The 15,785-nt window shown below is 50.0% G+C and overlaps 1 protein-coding gene across 4 annotated transcripts in view; it reads left to right on the top strand.

The window, feature by feature from the left end:
• The window catches only part of TUBD1 (tubulin delta 1), a 51,806-nt gene extending 36,390 nt beyond the window's left edge, over positions 1–15,416 (top strand). For all 4 annotated transcript variants that reach the window (XM_088446340.1, XM_088446338.1, XM_088446342.1 and 1 more), the window contains exons 8-9: positions 2,039–2,222; positions 14,584–15,416. In XM_088446340.1, coding sequence (XP_088302466.1) covers positions 2,039–2,222; positions 14,584–14,686 — 287 coding nt within the window. In that variant the 3' untranslated portion in view covers positions 14,687–15,416. The remainder of the gene's footprint in view (positions 1–2,038; positions 2,223–14,583) is intronic.
• Positions 15,417–15,785: the final 369 nt, after the last annotated feature.

Genomic DNA, 15,785 nt, shown 5'->3' with positions numbered 1-15,785 from the left:
GTCTGTTTAGGTTGGTGGGTCCACGCTTACTTAGTACGCATCAATTAAGGATTTTTGCTTTACCAAACTAAGAGTATGGGCCTGATTCAGACCCACTCGCGAGCGGCTGTCCGCTCGCAAGTGGGTCGATGTTCTGGACTGAGCATGCGCACGACGAAGGGAGCTCCGTCGTGCGCATGCGCCAGATGCGACGAGCGAAGGAAAGTCCTTCGCTCGTTGTGTCTGATCAAAGGGGGCGTGCTGTCGATGTTGATTGACAGCACGCCCCCTTTGGTAGGCGTGCCGGGGGCGTGCCTCCCTGACGGGGGCGTTCCCACGGGAACGCCTCCCGTCAAAAGCCGGCCCACTGACATCACTAGTGATGTCAGTGGGAGTGATTTTGGCTCTGATAGAGCCAAAATCACTCCGGAGCTTGCGGTTGAAAACCTCAACCGCAGGCTCCGGCTCGCAGTTTCGATGGTCGCGATGGTCACGACCATCGCGGCCATCAAAATGCACGTTCGTATAGCCTGTGGGTGGTGACCCACAGCTATACGAGCGTCCAGGAGGCTCCATTTTCATGGAGACCGGCCCTCATTCAGAGCGTGCGCTCTGCTCAGAGCGTACGGCTCTGAATGAGGGCCTATGTTCCAAAGCTGAGCACATTCATCTATGGACAATTCTGAGTGGTATGCAATTCATCCCCGTCTCCATTTGCAGCTGAACGGGCGTAACTGGGTAGTAACGGGGCATTGGCAAATAGACTACGTTAAGCAAGGGCATGTTGGCGAAATTACGGGCTATAAAGAATTGTGTTTAAGCGTAAATATGTCTGTGTTAAGGTGAATTTCTTGCACCAAGAATAGAGCTGGTGCACGTGCACACTGATGACTATGACACCAAGTTTATGGATAGAGGTGGTGCACGTGCGCACTGATAATGATGGCTATGGCACCAAGTGTATGGGTAGGGGTGGTGCTTGTGCGCACTGATAATGATGGCTATGGCATCAAGTGTATGGATAGTGGTGGTGCACGTGCACACTGATGATGGCTATGACACCAAGTTTATGGATAGAGGTGGTGCACGTGCGCACTGATAATGATGGCTATGGCACCAAGTGTATGGGTAGGGGTGGTGCACGTGCACACTGATAATGATGGCTATGGCACCAAGTGTATGGGTAGGGGTGGTGCTTGTGCGCACTGATAATTATGGCTATGGCACCAAGTGTATGGGTAGGGGTGGTGCTTGTGCGCACTGATAATGATGGCTATGGCACCAAGTGTATGGATAGTGGTGGTGCACGTGCACACTGATGATGGCTATGACACCAAGTTTATGGATAGAGGTGGTGCACGTGCGCACTGATAATGATGGCTATGGCACCAAGTGTATGGGTAGGGGTGGTGCACGTGCACACTGATAATGATGGCTATGGCACCAAGTGTATGGGTAGGGGTGGTGCACGTGCACACTGATAATGATGGCTATGACACCAAGTGTATGGGTAGGGGTGGTGCTTGTGCGCACTGATAATGACGGCTGTGACATCAAGTGTATGTATAGTGGTGGTGCTTTTACATAGATGCGTACAACTCGGCATACAGGTGAATATGCACATTTTTCTCTGGCACGGCATGTGAGTGCAATCGCGGCCAGTTTGTGTGCAACTAATTTGGCCCCTACTGTATAAAAGCATATTTTTTTTATTTGGTTCATCTATGTTATCATAAATGTGCAGGGTGATGTATTTATTAAATTTTTATTTTTTCATTTGTGTTCACACTTTCTGTAATAAACGATTGCATAGATGCGTACAACTCAGCATACAGGTGAATATGCACATTTTTCTCTGGCACGCCATGTGAGTGCAATCGCGGCCAGTTTGTGTGCAACTCTAATTTGGCCCTTACTGTGTATAAAAGCATATCTTTTATTTGGATCATCTATGTTATTATAAATGTGCAGGGTGATGTATTTATTAAACATTTTTATTTTTCATTTGTGTTCACACTTTCTGTAATAAACTTTTTCTTTCCATCTCGCCTCATTTCAGACGGCTTCAGAGATCCAGCATTATATACTTCCTGGTTATCGCCAGAGGATTCCTTTAGTATTTGGAAAACACCAAGAGCTTTCAGCAAATATGAGAAGTCTGCCACTCTAGTGAGCAATAGTCAGTGCCTGCTGAAACCATTGGACAGCATTGTTGGAAAAGCATGGAATATGTTTGCTTCAAAGTAAGCTTCTTATTAACATTAATTTATTTGTGAATGCAAGTTACACTATACATCCATAAATTTTAATATTGGACGCATGGCCAAGAATATATATACGCCCACTTCATGTAGCCCTGCTCTGTGCTCCCCAAAAGGGGAGTGCAGCTTGTATGTATAATTTACACATGGTCATCTGAATAGCCATCTACTGTTATAGTACAGATGTTTGAGAAATGGCCTGATATACTGTGAATGCAGCTGCTGTTTTAGGTCTGTTTGCAAAAACTATATGTAGCATTGTAAGGATGTTTATTATAGGAATATGAAGAGCATTGCTTGAACAAGCAGTACAGTGTTCTTCAATCACAATGTTTGGAATAAGTGGTGTTTTTAAAGCTTGTCTGTAAGTACTATAGAACATAAGAATATATTCCATAGACAAAAAAACCTTACGGTAGTGCGCATTCACCTGAGAAAATAAAATCAATTAGTCACAGATGCACGAATGCAGCAGTGAGATCCTTCTACGCATCTATGTTAAAAATTGAATGTGTAAAATAAAAAAGGGGTCCCCCTCCCTCAAAGCACAACCAGCTCTGGGCTTATAACAGCCAGTCCTGGTTGTGTTTAAATACAGGGGGAAAAATGACGTAGAGGTCCCCTGTACTTAAGCACAACCAGCATTGGGCTAGTCAGAACCATCCCTGGTTGCCAAAATACGGCGGACAAATGATGTAGGGGTCCCCCGTATTTAGCGCAACCAGCACTGGGCTCTGAGCCGGCCCTGGTTCTGAAAATACAGGGGGGAAAAAATGCGTAGGGTCCCCCTGTATTTACCAGAACCAGCATCGGACCCTTTCTAGCGGCAGGGGGGGGTGATGCCACAGCCAGGGGGACCCTTTCACCGGGCCCCCCAGCCAAAGCATCACCCCTGACTGCTAGTCAGCCCAGGCCGGGGATCCAATAAAGGGGTCCCCCTCTCCAGGGCACCCCAGGCTGATAGCCCGGGGCTATCCCCAGCACCCCTGGGCGGTGGCTGCTGGGTTGATTGTGTTGTGTGGTGCATATGAAAATATAAATATTGTCTTTGCAGTAGTACTACAGGTCCCAGCAGGCAGACATCCCTGCATACTGGCACTTGGAGAACCACAAGTACCAGCAGGCAGGGCTTTAAGGGCCTGCTGGTACCTATATTACCCCTGCAAAAAGAATATTAAAATGTAAAAAAAAGGACACAATTTTTTTTAAGTATTATATTTTGCCTCAGCGTCACCGTAAAGGCGGCAGCCTTTAAGCTCTTTTACATGGCTGCCACTTCCCCCAGGACTTCTACGGCGTCTTCACCTGGAGGGCAGCGGCCTTTAAGCTCTTTTTGTAAGTCCGCCACCCATCCAGGGCTTCCGCGGTGTCTTCTTGCTTCAGCTGGTCTTCTCTCCAGCTCCCTGGCTGACGGACTGAGTGAACGGCGCCTCTCACTGGCTGTATATAAGCCAGCTGAATGGGCGGGGCGATGACGTCGCGGGCCGTGATTGGCTCGCGGTGGCCATCTTTGAATTTCAAAAATGGCGCTGAGGTGCCATTTTTGAAAAAGGCACGCTCGGTTCTCACCATTGAAGTCAATGGTGAGAACAGCTCATTGGCTGAGAGGCGGAAGGCTCGCCTCTCTCAGTCAATGAGCGCTCCGCACAGGGATTTCTAAACTGAAATCCCTGGCGAAGCTGTCATTCGGGTAGTAGTGTCCTTAGAGGGTACTACTAATGTACGAGGGTCCCGGGTATTTTTAATTTTTTTTTGCCAAGACCCTGGTTTGCCTGAAGAGAACAGCTCCACGCATAGGAGGGAGGTGAGTACGGAATTTTTATTACAGGTAATCCATAAGATTATCTACTTGGAGAAGAGGACAGATTGGCTACAGGGATACTAGGTGAGTATGTGAGATAGAGTGTGTGTGTGTGTGTGCATGTATGTTTTAATAAAATGTAACTTTTCTACGGTGTGTGTTCTGTAGTTTGTTAATATTGCTTTTGCTGTGGAACTACAGGTACGAGCAGGCCCATAATGCCCTGCATGCTGATACTTGTGGTTCTCCAAGTACCAGCATGCAGGGGAGGCTTGCTGGGAACTGTAGTTCCACAGCAGAAGCCAATATTTTAACTCTTTACTTGCACCAAACTTTACACAATCAACCCGACACCCACCGCTCGAGGGGGCGGGGATAGCCTGGGGTGCCCTGGAGAGGGGGGGACCCCTTTACTGGGGGGGGTCTGCAGCTCCCCAGGGATCCCCGATCTGGGCTGGCTAGCGGTCAGGGGTGATGCTTCGGCTGGGGGGGCCCAGTGAAAGGGTTCCCCTGGCTGTGGCATCACCCCCCCCCCCCCTGCTAGAAAGAGTCTGGTGCTGGTTCTGGTAAATACAGGGGGACCCTACGCATTTTTTCCCCGTGTATTTCCAGAAATACAGGGGTCCCCCATATTTTGGCAACCAGGACTGGTTCTGAAAAGCCTAGAGCTGGTTGTGATTAATACAGGGGACCCCTACGTCATTTGTCCCCTGTATTTAGCACAACCAGCACTGAGTCTCCAAAGCCCGGTGCTGGTTATTTTTTGGGGGGTGGGGCAACTGCATTTTTTTTTTTTTATTTAAACACAGAAGCAGGTTTCACGGATCTTCCAGATCTGAGCTTGCATCTGTGTGCTGCTACCTCCCCCGGGTCCTAACGCCTGCCCCACCTCCAACCGAACTGCCGCCCGCACCGCTACCACTAAGGCCCGCTACCATCCTCGGGTTCTGGCTGCAGCTAACGCCCTCTACCCTCCGCACCTTTCCCCCGGGTCCCGCTGCAGCTAATGGCTGTTTCATTGCCCCCGAGCTCACCACCGTTAAAGCCCGCAAACGACGGCTATCTTTGTGCACCCAACTGAAGCCACAGTCAGTGGTGGAGGCAGGCTCCCACTGCGGCTGCGCAATAAGTTGAAATTTGCTATCTATTCAATGGTGCATTCTTGAGGTAATAGTTTAAAAACTTTAACTTTCTAATTTACCTGAACCCCAAAAGAATGTACCCTGGCACAATAGCTACCTAATAAAACCCCAAGTCTAAATTCGCCCCCTACCCTGAGTTATGCCTTCCCAAAATACTCTCATAGAGAACAGCAGAAAAGTGGTCCTAATTGAGAATGTCAGGAAAAAGTGACAGTTGGAGGTTTAGATTACTCCCAAATCCTAATTTTTTTATGTTTATGCCCTGACATTTGGTATGTAGCACCGAGCGACAGTTCTACCCGTCCGTGCCAAATTTCAGCTCGGTACCTCCAATAGCTTTTGAGGTGTAGCCCCTTAAACACCATGCCCCCCCCCCCCTCCAGAATTCTCTATGGGAGAATTGCAGTTTTTTAGATGCAGCCTTAATATAAGGGCACGACTGTTCCCTTATAATAATTTATAGCCTCATGCTGAAATTAGCCAGTTCATGAAAGGTCTAATTACAGCATGAGGCAACAACATAAATAATAAATCTATAAAACACACAATGGAAATAAAGTTAAACATTGCTGGTGTTCTTTGATTGTTATATACAGAAACATGATCACTGATTGCCTACTTGTACAGTCACTGAGAGCCACTGCTCAACACGAGGGAGATGGTATGGGTAACGTCACTTTCACTGTAATTTAGTATATATTAGTTTTTTCGTTGCTTCTAATGATAGACAGGATACCTTTGGGCAGCCACCATTCAGTATTTAAATCAGTTCTGCGGATCTCAAAAATGTTAAAATAAATTGGAACAAAAAAAAAATATGTAAAACCCATGCAGAGTAATAACAAATAATATCTAATTATATACTGTACACAAGAAAATGAAGGCAATAAAATGAGTGATGCGGTACATTTTGTTTTTAAACATGATTTAACACATTAAGGCCCATTTGTGACCGTGGACATGCCTAGCTAAGTATGGAGTAGGTTTTGCACAGAAGTTTTGATCTAGCATCAGCAGTGATTCCCAGCCTCGGTCCTCAAGGCACACTAACAGTTCTGGTTTTAGTGATATCCATGCTTGAGCACAGGCAGTTAAATAAAAATAACTTGGGTACTAATTAAGTCACCTGTGCTCAAGTATGGCTATCCTTAAAACCTGGACTGTTAGTGTGCCTTGAGGACCGTGGGTGGGAATCCCTGCTGTACAGGGTTATGTACTCTAACTTATGCTGTTGGGGACATCCACATTGGTTCACTTTGACCAGTATAATAGTAGCCTTTATACAATCAAAGTGACACATAATAAAGACATTCCCTAAATTCTCTCACCATCATGGTTTATTTAGCATAAAAAGGCTAAAACAAAAATATAAACGGTTAAGGGCCTGGGTCTGTGGTGGAAGTAAACTAAAAAAGAGCAAGTAACTGAGTACCTGGACAAAACATGTTGCACTGCAAGGGGAGCAAATACATTTATTGTTTTGCATGCAGGATACATACTGGTTGCTTTTGCATGTAGCCCACAAATGTTGGACAGCTTTATTTTTAAACTGCAATTTAAATTTGAGCTTGGACACTCCCCTCTCACATCTAAATCTCTCTGTACATTTTAAATTTGCCCCACATGCAGTGCATTTTACCAAGGTGCACAGTTACTTGTTCTTTTTTGCTTTACACTGACCTCAGAATCAGGCCCTAAGTTACTGAAAATAATGTTACTAAGGGCCTGATTCAGAGATGGATTATATACTGATGTCCCCACAATTGAGCAATGTTTTGCTAGTGTGCATGCACAAAAAGTCTAGAAATCCCTTACTATGTCACGCAAACCAGCGTGCCCTGTGCTGTGCGCAATTGGGTATGGCATCACTAACACTTGAGAAGGGGTTTGTGATTCCTGGGCGTTTCAGGGCAGAGACTGGGAGGTGACCTAAAGTGCTCGCAAAAAGGGGCCATTTCACGGGCGCCTTAGGAGAGTGTCACGGGCGTGTCTTGGAACACTGCTGCTTTCCAAATTGCAAATACAATGCTTCAGAGGCCATGTTTAGTTGGATTGAGGAGAGTAGCTAGACTAGACCCTAGGTTACTGCAAATGTAACTGATGTAGCGTTGTTGTTGGAGTGTGGGGGTCTCACCGCTCGTACACTCCATCGCACTGTGGAACACAAAGGGAAGGATGAGATTAGCATTTGTATATTCCCATAACCACTACTGTAAGAGTGGCTACATTACCAACCATCTCTGTATCAGGCCCTAAGAGAAGCAAGTTGGACTCTGAGGTGACATATTTACTGTTTCCACCCTACAAATTTTAATATTCATATACCCACAAATGTAGGCATAATCACCTTTTCTACTTCAGGGTCCATAGGGTATCCACAGGATACCTTGGGGTATAGGTGTGACGTCAGTCGCTGGGCACCATAGAGTTAAGCTTTTCAGCCTCCCAGGATGCACTAGGGTCCCCCTCCTATACCCCGCCCCCGAGCCAAGGCACCTCAGTTTAGTTTGGTGCCCGGCCGGAGTCGGGTGCACCTGCCGGAGTGGGGGCTAGAAGAGCCCCTGAAGCTTTCTTCTATGCAGCTGTGGCTGCACATCTGGATGTACAGCATGGACAGTCAGTCCTGACGTCCATGCTGTCTTCCCTACACCCCCGCCGGTACCAGAACGCCGGTACCGATCCGGGGATGCTGGTGAGCATCTGGGGTCACAGCTAGCGGTGACCCCAGATGTTCCGGACCATGGCCGGATCCAAGGGGGACAAAGGTATGCAGCGGGGTCCTGCGGTGGGTCCCCGTTGGTCACATGGTCCTAAGTCCCCAGGCAGGGGGCTCCCTGGGGACTGGCTGCAGCGTGGAGCCAGACGACCAACCTGCACTTTCCACTACCCCCTGGGACAGCGGACCGCAGCAGAGCGGTAGCGCTGCGGCGTCCCAGGGGTTAAATGCATGCCAGGGGAGCGCGCCTTCACTGTCTCACAGCCGGCGCCTCCCCCGCTGCACACAGCCCTCTCTGCACGCTGCCGACTGGTCCTGTGGCAGCGCTCCTCCCCCAGGCCAGCCTCCTCTCTGCTCCTCGGCGGCCATCTTCTCCTGAACGCATGGTGAACGCTGCTGGAAGCCTGGAAGGAAGCATCGTGGTCTGGGTCCCCCCGCATACCTCTCCTCCGCTGTGGTCAGGTCTGTGTATGCAGCGCTGTGTCCTACCAGGCCCTGGGTCTGCGTAGTTGAGTGATCAGCGCTGTTAGTGCAGGAATTGATTTTCTTTGCATTGTATGTGACTGTGCTAGCGCTGCTGCCTGTAACTTTTCTCTAAACTGTCAGCTTTATTACTGTCCCTGTTCTTTCTGCTAAGCCCTTGCGGTGCGGTGCTGCAGGGCGGTCTCTCGCCTATTTAATATATAATTGGTGAGAGAGGTCACATACGCGGTGCCATCATGTCTGAAAGTGATTTTGCCCTTCGGCTACAGTGTACTACGTGTAAAGTACCGTTAGCGGAGGGGGAGGGTAGCGCGGAGGGCCTTTGCCGGCAGTGTTTGTCCATGGCGCGGCCTCTTACGGTTACAGCACCGGTACAGGAGCCGCCCTGGGCTTGTTTCGCTCAGGCGCTTACAGCCTTAGTGGGCCAGTTAGCTCCGCAGCCCGCGTTTACACTTATGGGTTTGTCCCAGCAGTCAGTGGTGTCGTCACCCATGCAGGGTTTCCCACGACAATTGGTGGTACCCCACAGTCTCCCTATTTCCCCGCTCCCGGTTTCTCAGGAGCCAGCGTGGGTTAACTCCCTGACGAGTTCCGTACAGCACTTGTCGGATGTGTTGCAAGGGGAGTCTGTGATGCGGCCGCATAAACGGCCGGTGGCGTCTCTGTCGGCTCCTTATGAGGATGACGAGGGGACGTCTGATGATGGGGAGATTCTGGATCCTTACGATCAGGAACCTCTCCATACTAAGGACGCTGATGCTAAGTCCAAAGTATATATTCCTGGACTTATTCGGGCGGTCCGCACAGCCTTGGTGATTGAGGACGAAGTTCCCCCAGCGGCTAAATCTAAGTATGCCTTTTTCAAAGATGTGAAGGGCGATGCCACAGTCTTTCCTCTTTCGGGTCAGTTGGTGGACCATTTAGAGGAGGCGTGGAAACAGCCTGGCAAAAGATACCAGCCGCAGAGACGCCTGGCGGTGGCTTATCCATTCGCGGATAATTATTTTGCAAAGTGGGAATCCCCTCCACAGGTGGATTCTCACGTGACCCGTCTTGTCCGTAGTGCCACATTGCCGATGCCATCTATGTCCTCCCTTAAGGATGCTACGGACCACAAGGTGGAGATCTGCCTGAAGTCCGCTTATTCCCTTGCGGGGGGGGGGGCAGCACGGCCGGCTATGGCCATTTGCTGGGTTGCCAGAGCGATGGAGCGCTGGGCGGATTCATTAGAGGCTTCTTTTGATTCCGACTGTCCGGCCGAACAGGCGGAGTTGATTGGTAATCTCCGTGATTAGGCCACTTATATCAACGAGGCGGCCCTAGACATTAGTACTCTGGTGTCTAGAATTTCTACAGCAGCGGTGGCTGCTCGTCGCACCTTGTGGCTGCGATCCTGGAAGGCGGACGCAGATTCCAAAAAGGGTCTGGAGGCGTTGCCGTTTACCGGAGAAGTTCTCTTCGGTCCGGATCTGGATAAGATTGTGGCCACGCTGGCGGCAGCCAAATCGGCTTGTCTCCCGTCGGCCGCTGCTCCTTCTGGTTCTGGACCATCGTCCTTTCGGTCATCTAGGGCCCAGGGCAGGCCCAAACCACAGTCGTTTCCTCGACAGGCTGGCCCTAAGAAATCGGCCAAGCCCCGGAAGCAGGCATGGAGTACCAGACGTCCGGCCCCCAAGCCAGATGACAAGCCTGCGGCCTGACGGTCCGGGCCTCCCTTTGGGGGATCCCAGGGTGGGAGGCCGCCTGCTGCAGTTCGCCCAGTGTTGGTCGGCCACTACGACAGACACTTGGGTTCTGGAGGTGGTCTCCCACGGGTACGCCCTCTCCTTCCGGCACAGACCCCCGGCTCGATTCTTCACCACGGGTCTACCATCAGACCGGAACAAGGCTACGGAGCTGCGGAAGGTATTGCACACTATGCTCCAGTCTGGAGTTATAGAGCCTGTTCCATTCTCCCAGAGGGGCCAGGGTTTCTATTCAAATCTTTTTTTGGTACAGAAACCCAATGGGTCGTATCGTCCGATTCTCAACCTCAAAGCACTCAACAAGTCTTTGCGGGTTCCGAAGTTTCGGATGGAGACCCTACGGTCCATCATTCTGGCGCTGGAACCTGGGGACTACATGGTGTCATTGGACATACAGGACGCTTACCTGCATGTCCCTATTCTTTTGCGCCATCAACAGTTCCTCAGGTTTGCAATCCGCAGCGACCCCTTTCAGTTTCAGGCGTTACCTTTTGGCCTGGCGACAGCACCACGTGTTTTCACCAAGGTGATGGCGGTAATGGCGGCTTCTCTGCGGCTGCAGGGAGTCCGCATGTTGCCGTACTTGGACGACCTGTTATTGGTGGCGGGATCTCCAGAGCTCCTGTTACGCCACTTGGACCTGACCATTGCACTGCTGCAAAGGCACGGCTGGTTAATCAATTGGCAGAAGTCCACTCTAATCCCGTCTCGGAGGATTCTGCATCTTGGAGTCTTATTGGACTCGGGACAGCAAAGGATCTTCGTGACGGAGGACAAGATCTCTGCTTTACAGTCAAGGGTGCGCAGTTGTCTGCACAGCCGCCGGGTGTCCCTACACTCGGCGATGAGGTTACTGGGCTCCATGGTGTCGGTGTTCGACATGGTGGAATACGCCCAGTTTCACTCCAGACCTCTGCAGCACCTGATCCTGTCCAAATGGAACGGGCTGCCTCAGTCTCTGAAGTCCCAGACGATTGTGATCACCCCGGAGGTTCGCCTGTCCCTTGCTTGGTGGTTACAGACGGCCCACCTCAACAGGGGACGTCCGTTCTGGGTTCCAAATTGGGTCCTGTTGACAACGGACGCCAGTCTTCGGGGCTGGGGAGCAGTTTCGGGTCCACACTTGTTCCAGGGCAGGTGGACGCCGACAGAAGCGCAGCTTCCAATAAATATCTTGGAACTCCGGGCGGTCTTCAATGCTCTCCAGCAGGCACATCGGTTTCTCCAGGGTCACCCGGTGCAGGTCCAGTCGGACAACGCTACCACCGTGGCCTACATAAACAGGCAAGGAGGAACCCGAAGTCGGGCGGCTCTCGTAGAGGTGTCTCGGATCCTGGTTTGGGCGGAGCGCAATCTTCCGGCCATATCAGCGGTCTTCATCCCGGGAGTGCTAAATTGGGAGGCGGACTTTCTAAGTCACCAGGACGTTCATCCGGGGGAATGGTCCCTACACCCGGACATTTTTCAACTGTTGGTGGACAGGTGGGATCTTCCAGAGATCGACCTCATGGCGTCCCGGCACAACAACAAGTTGCCAGTGTACGGGTCTCGCACAAGAGACGGAGGGGCGTCTCTGGTGGATGCTCTGTCCGTCCGGTGGACGTTCCGGTTCGCATACCTGTTCCCTCCGGTCTCCCTTCTTCCACGGGTAATCCGGAAATTCAAACAGGAAGGAGGGACGCTCCTGTTGATAGCTCCCGCGTGGCCCAGACGGCACTGGTTCTCAGACCTTCAGGGTCTGTCCGTGGACAGTCCTCTGCGGTTGCCGCTACGACCGGACCTTCTGTCTCAGGGTCCTTGTCTTCACCCGGACCTGACTCGGCTGTCTTTGACGGCGTGGCTGTTGAGACGGCCATGCTGAGGTCCCGGGGGTTTTCCAGCTCTGTGGTGCGTACCATGTTGCGAGCTCGGAAACCATCTTCCGCGAGGATATACCATCGCGTGTGGCATACGTTCTTCCAGTGGTGTCGACCGAGAGGTTATGCACCGCGGGAGTTTCGTTTGTCTTGGGTTCTCGCCTTCCTGCAAGCGGGACTAGATCATGGGCTTCGCCTTGCTTCTTTGAAGGTATAGGTTTCGGCCCTGTCTGTCTGGTTTCACCGTAGGATTGCTACAATCCTGGATGTACGCACCTTTATGCAAGGTGTTCTTCGCATTCAGCCGCCCTTTGTTCCACCTGTGGCGCCTTGGGATTTGGCTGTGGTCCTGAGGGCTCTCCAAGGACCGCCGTTTGAACCACTGTGCTCAGTGGATCTTAAATGGCTAACAGCTAAGACTGTTTTCCTTCTGGCTGTTGCTTCGGCCAGACGTGTTTCTGATTTAGGGGCTCTTTCTTGTAGACCCCCTTTCTTGGTTATTCATGGGAACAGGGCGGTGCTCCGCACTCGGCCCGAGTTTCTTCCCAAAGTTGTTTCCCAGTTTCATGTTAACGAGGAAATCGTTGTTCCGGCCTTTAACTCACCTGGCCTTTCCGTGGGTGAGGCCTCTTTGGATGTTGTGCGGGCCTTAAGGACTTATGTTGACCGCACTTCTTCGTTTAGGAAGTCGGACACTTTGTTTGTCCTCTATGGCTTCCGTAAAAAGGGTTGGCCTGCTTCAAAGCAAACTTTGGCAGCCTGGATCCGTATGGCTATTTCTGAAGCTTATCTTCATGAAGGCCTACCGGTTCCTCCTTCTCTGAAGGCTCATTCCACTAGGTCTGTGGGTCCTTCGTGGGCAGCTCGACGTGGTGCCTCTGCAGTTCAGATCTGCAAGGCTGCTACGTGGTCCTCTGTCCATACCTTCGTGAGGTATTACAGGTTTGACACCTTCGCCTCTCAGGATGCTTCCTTCGGGCGGCGGATTCTCCTTTCTGCACAGGAGCGTCCCCACCCTTAAAGGATACTGCTTTGGGACATCCCCAAGGTATCCTGTGGATACCCTATGGACCCTGAAGTAGAAAATATGAGATATGGTAAGAACTTACCCTTGTTATCTCTATTTCTACGAAGTCCATAGGGTTCCACAGGACTCCCGCCCTGTCGCACCTGTGCTGCAGATGGGCTTTGCTCTGGTCACCGGTTTTCCGTCTCCCTCTGGTGAGAATGTGATTCTTGTATGTGTCCAGATCTTTTTTCTCTCTCTTCCTTCTCCTCCTCCGGCCTATGGCTTGATAACTAACTGAGGTGCCTTGGCTCGGGGGCGGGGTATAGGAGGGGGACCCTAGTGCATCCTGGGAGGCTGAAAAGCTTAACTCTATGGTGCCCAGCGACTGACATCTCTCTCATGTTGCCCTCCCTTTCTAATTTTTCATAGGGATAGGGTGGTGCTTCGCACTCTCCCTGGTTTCCTACCTAAGGTGGTATCTAGTTTCCACATTAATGAGGAAATTATAGTGCCGGCCTTTAATTCCCCAGACCTCTCGGCTGGTGAGGCCTCCTTGGATGTGCTCTCAGGATTTATGTTGACAGTACCAATTCTTTTCGGATGTCGGACTCTTTGTTTGTCCTCTATGGTTTCCGTAAGAAGGGTTGGCCTGCCACTAAGCAAACTTTGGCAGGATGGATTCGCATGGCGATTTCTGAGGCTTACACTCAGGAGGGCCTTCCTGTACTGTCCTCTGTTAGGGCTCATTCTACCCGGTCTGTGGATCCTTTGTGGGCAGCTCACCGTGGTGCCTCTGCTGTTCATCTTTGCAAGGCAGCCACGTGGTCTTCTGTCCATACCTTTTGTGAGGTATTATGCATTTGATACCTTCGCCTCTCAGGATGCTTCCTTCAGGCTGCGGATTCTCCTTTCAGCACAGGAGCTCCCCACCCTTAAAGGATACTGCTTTGGGACATTCCCAAGGTATCCTGTGGATACCCTATGGACCCTGAAGTAGAAAATATGAGATATGATAAGAACCCTTGTTATCTCTATTTCTATAAAATCCATAGGGTACCACATGACTCCCGCCCTGTCTCACCTGTACTGCAGATGTGCTTTGATCTGGTCACCTTTTTTTTTTTTATCTCCTTCTGGTGAGAATGTGATTCTTGTGTGTTCTAGAACTTTCTTCTCCTCCGGCCTATGGCTTGTTGCGTAACTGAGATGCCTTGGCTAGGGGGAGGGGTATACGAGAGGGACCCCGGTGCATCCTGGGAGGCTGAAAACTTTAACTCTGAGGTGCCAGATGTCTGCCGCCATCGCCTATACCCCAAGGTATCCTGTGGAACCCTATGGACTTCGTAGAAATAGAGATAACAAGGGGAAGTTCTTACCATATCTCATATTTTACGCCGGTGTCTCCAAGACGAGAGTGAGTGAGTAGACAATTGAAGGCACGTTGTGGTTACGTACATACGTAAAGGAGGAGATACCATGTGATGCACTGCACCATTTGCAAAGAAATGGAAAATATGGCTAGAATGAGAACACTCAGTAATAGACATTTCCTGACTATTAATGGTTTCTTTTGTTGTTGTTTTTTCTACAGAGCATATGTTCATCAATACACAAAATATGGCATTGACGAAGAACAATTCCTGCAGAGTTTTACAGTTCTTGAGCAAATCATTTCTAGCTATGCCAGTTTATAAATATTTAACATCTACATTCAGTACACTGTGTATGATTAAAAGAACAGGCTGCATTTCCGAAGCTTTAATGATATAAAACATGAAATGTTTAAAATGAATAATATATTTTTTAAATAAATCTATTTATTCTTTCTTTACTGCATTAATTGTTAAAAAAAGAGAGAGCAAAGTTTACATTATTGGATAGCAATTTCCTTCTCCCGATCTTTCCCCTACCCGTAAAAGTTCTGTCAACATGTTATTAACCAGCGACCGATGCTAGATTTGACTGTAAATTCTGGTACCAAAGAGGTATAGAGCAACAATTTGTCTACAACAGAAAGGGAATATAGGACAGAGATGCAGAGACTTAAAAACACACATGCAGGATTTAATATATAACAGTGCCATGTGCACAATTGTGCTGTAACCATTATCAACCAATAGGATGTGTTATGGAGGGTACACACGGGCAGACTTGGAGACGATCAGCTAACGATCATTATCTGATCGTCCTGCATGTGCTGGATGTTTGATATCGAACATCCAGCACATGCATCAACCCCCCATCGTCTATAGCGACCCGCGATTAACGATCACGGGTCCCTATAGGGCGATGGTTGATATCGACCATCATTTGAGCGTTTGAAGGGGCCAGAAACTGGTCGATTTGAACGATAACGATATTTCTACTTCAGGGTTCATAGGGTATCCACAGGATACCTTGTGGTTTAGGCGATGGCGGCAGACATCGGGCACCTCAGAGTTAAAGTTTTCAGCCTCCCAGGATGCACTGGGGTCCCTCTCCTACCCCGCCCCCGAGCCAAGGCATCTCCGTTTCGTAGGTGCCCGGCTCGGAGTTGGATCACCATATTCAGAGGGAGCCTGTTAACAGCCCCTGAAGTTTATTTTCAGGCAGCTTTGCTGCACAAGATGAGCTGTACAGCATAGGCAGTCAGCTCAGACGTCTATGCTCGCTCCTTCACCCCGCTGGACCAGAACGCCGGTACTGATCCAGGGATGCTGGTGGGAGTCTGGGGTCACAGCTAGCAGTGACCCCGTAATTTCCCTGACTGTGGCCGGCTTCAAGGGAGTCAGGTAAGTAGCGGGGTCCCGTGGA

This window comes from Taudactylus pleione, unplaced genomic scaffold (genome assembly GCF_031769625.1).
Source record: "Taudactylus pleione unplaced genomic scaffold, aTauple2 ptg000397bl, whole genome shotgun sequence".
Taxonomy (NCBI): Eukaryota; Metazoa; Chordata; class Amphibia; order Anura; family Myobatrachidae; genus Taudactylus; species Taudactylus pleione.
This window is presented reverse-complemented; position numbering and strand designations above follow the sequence as displayed.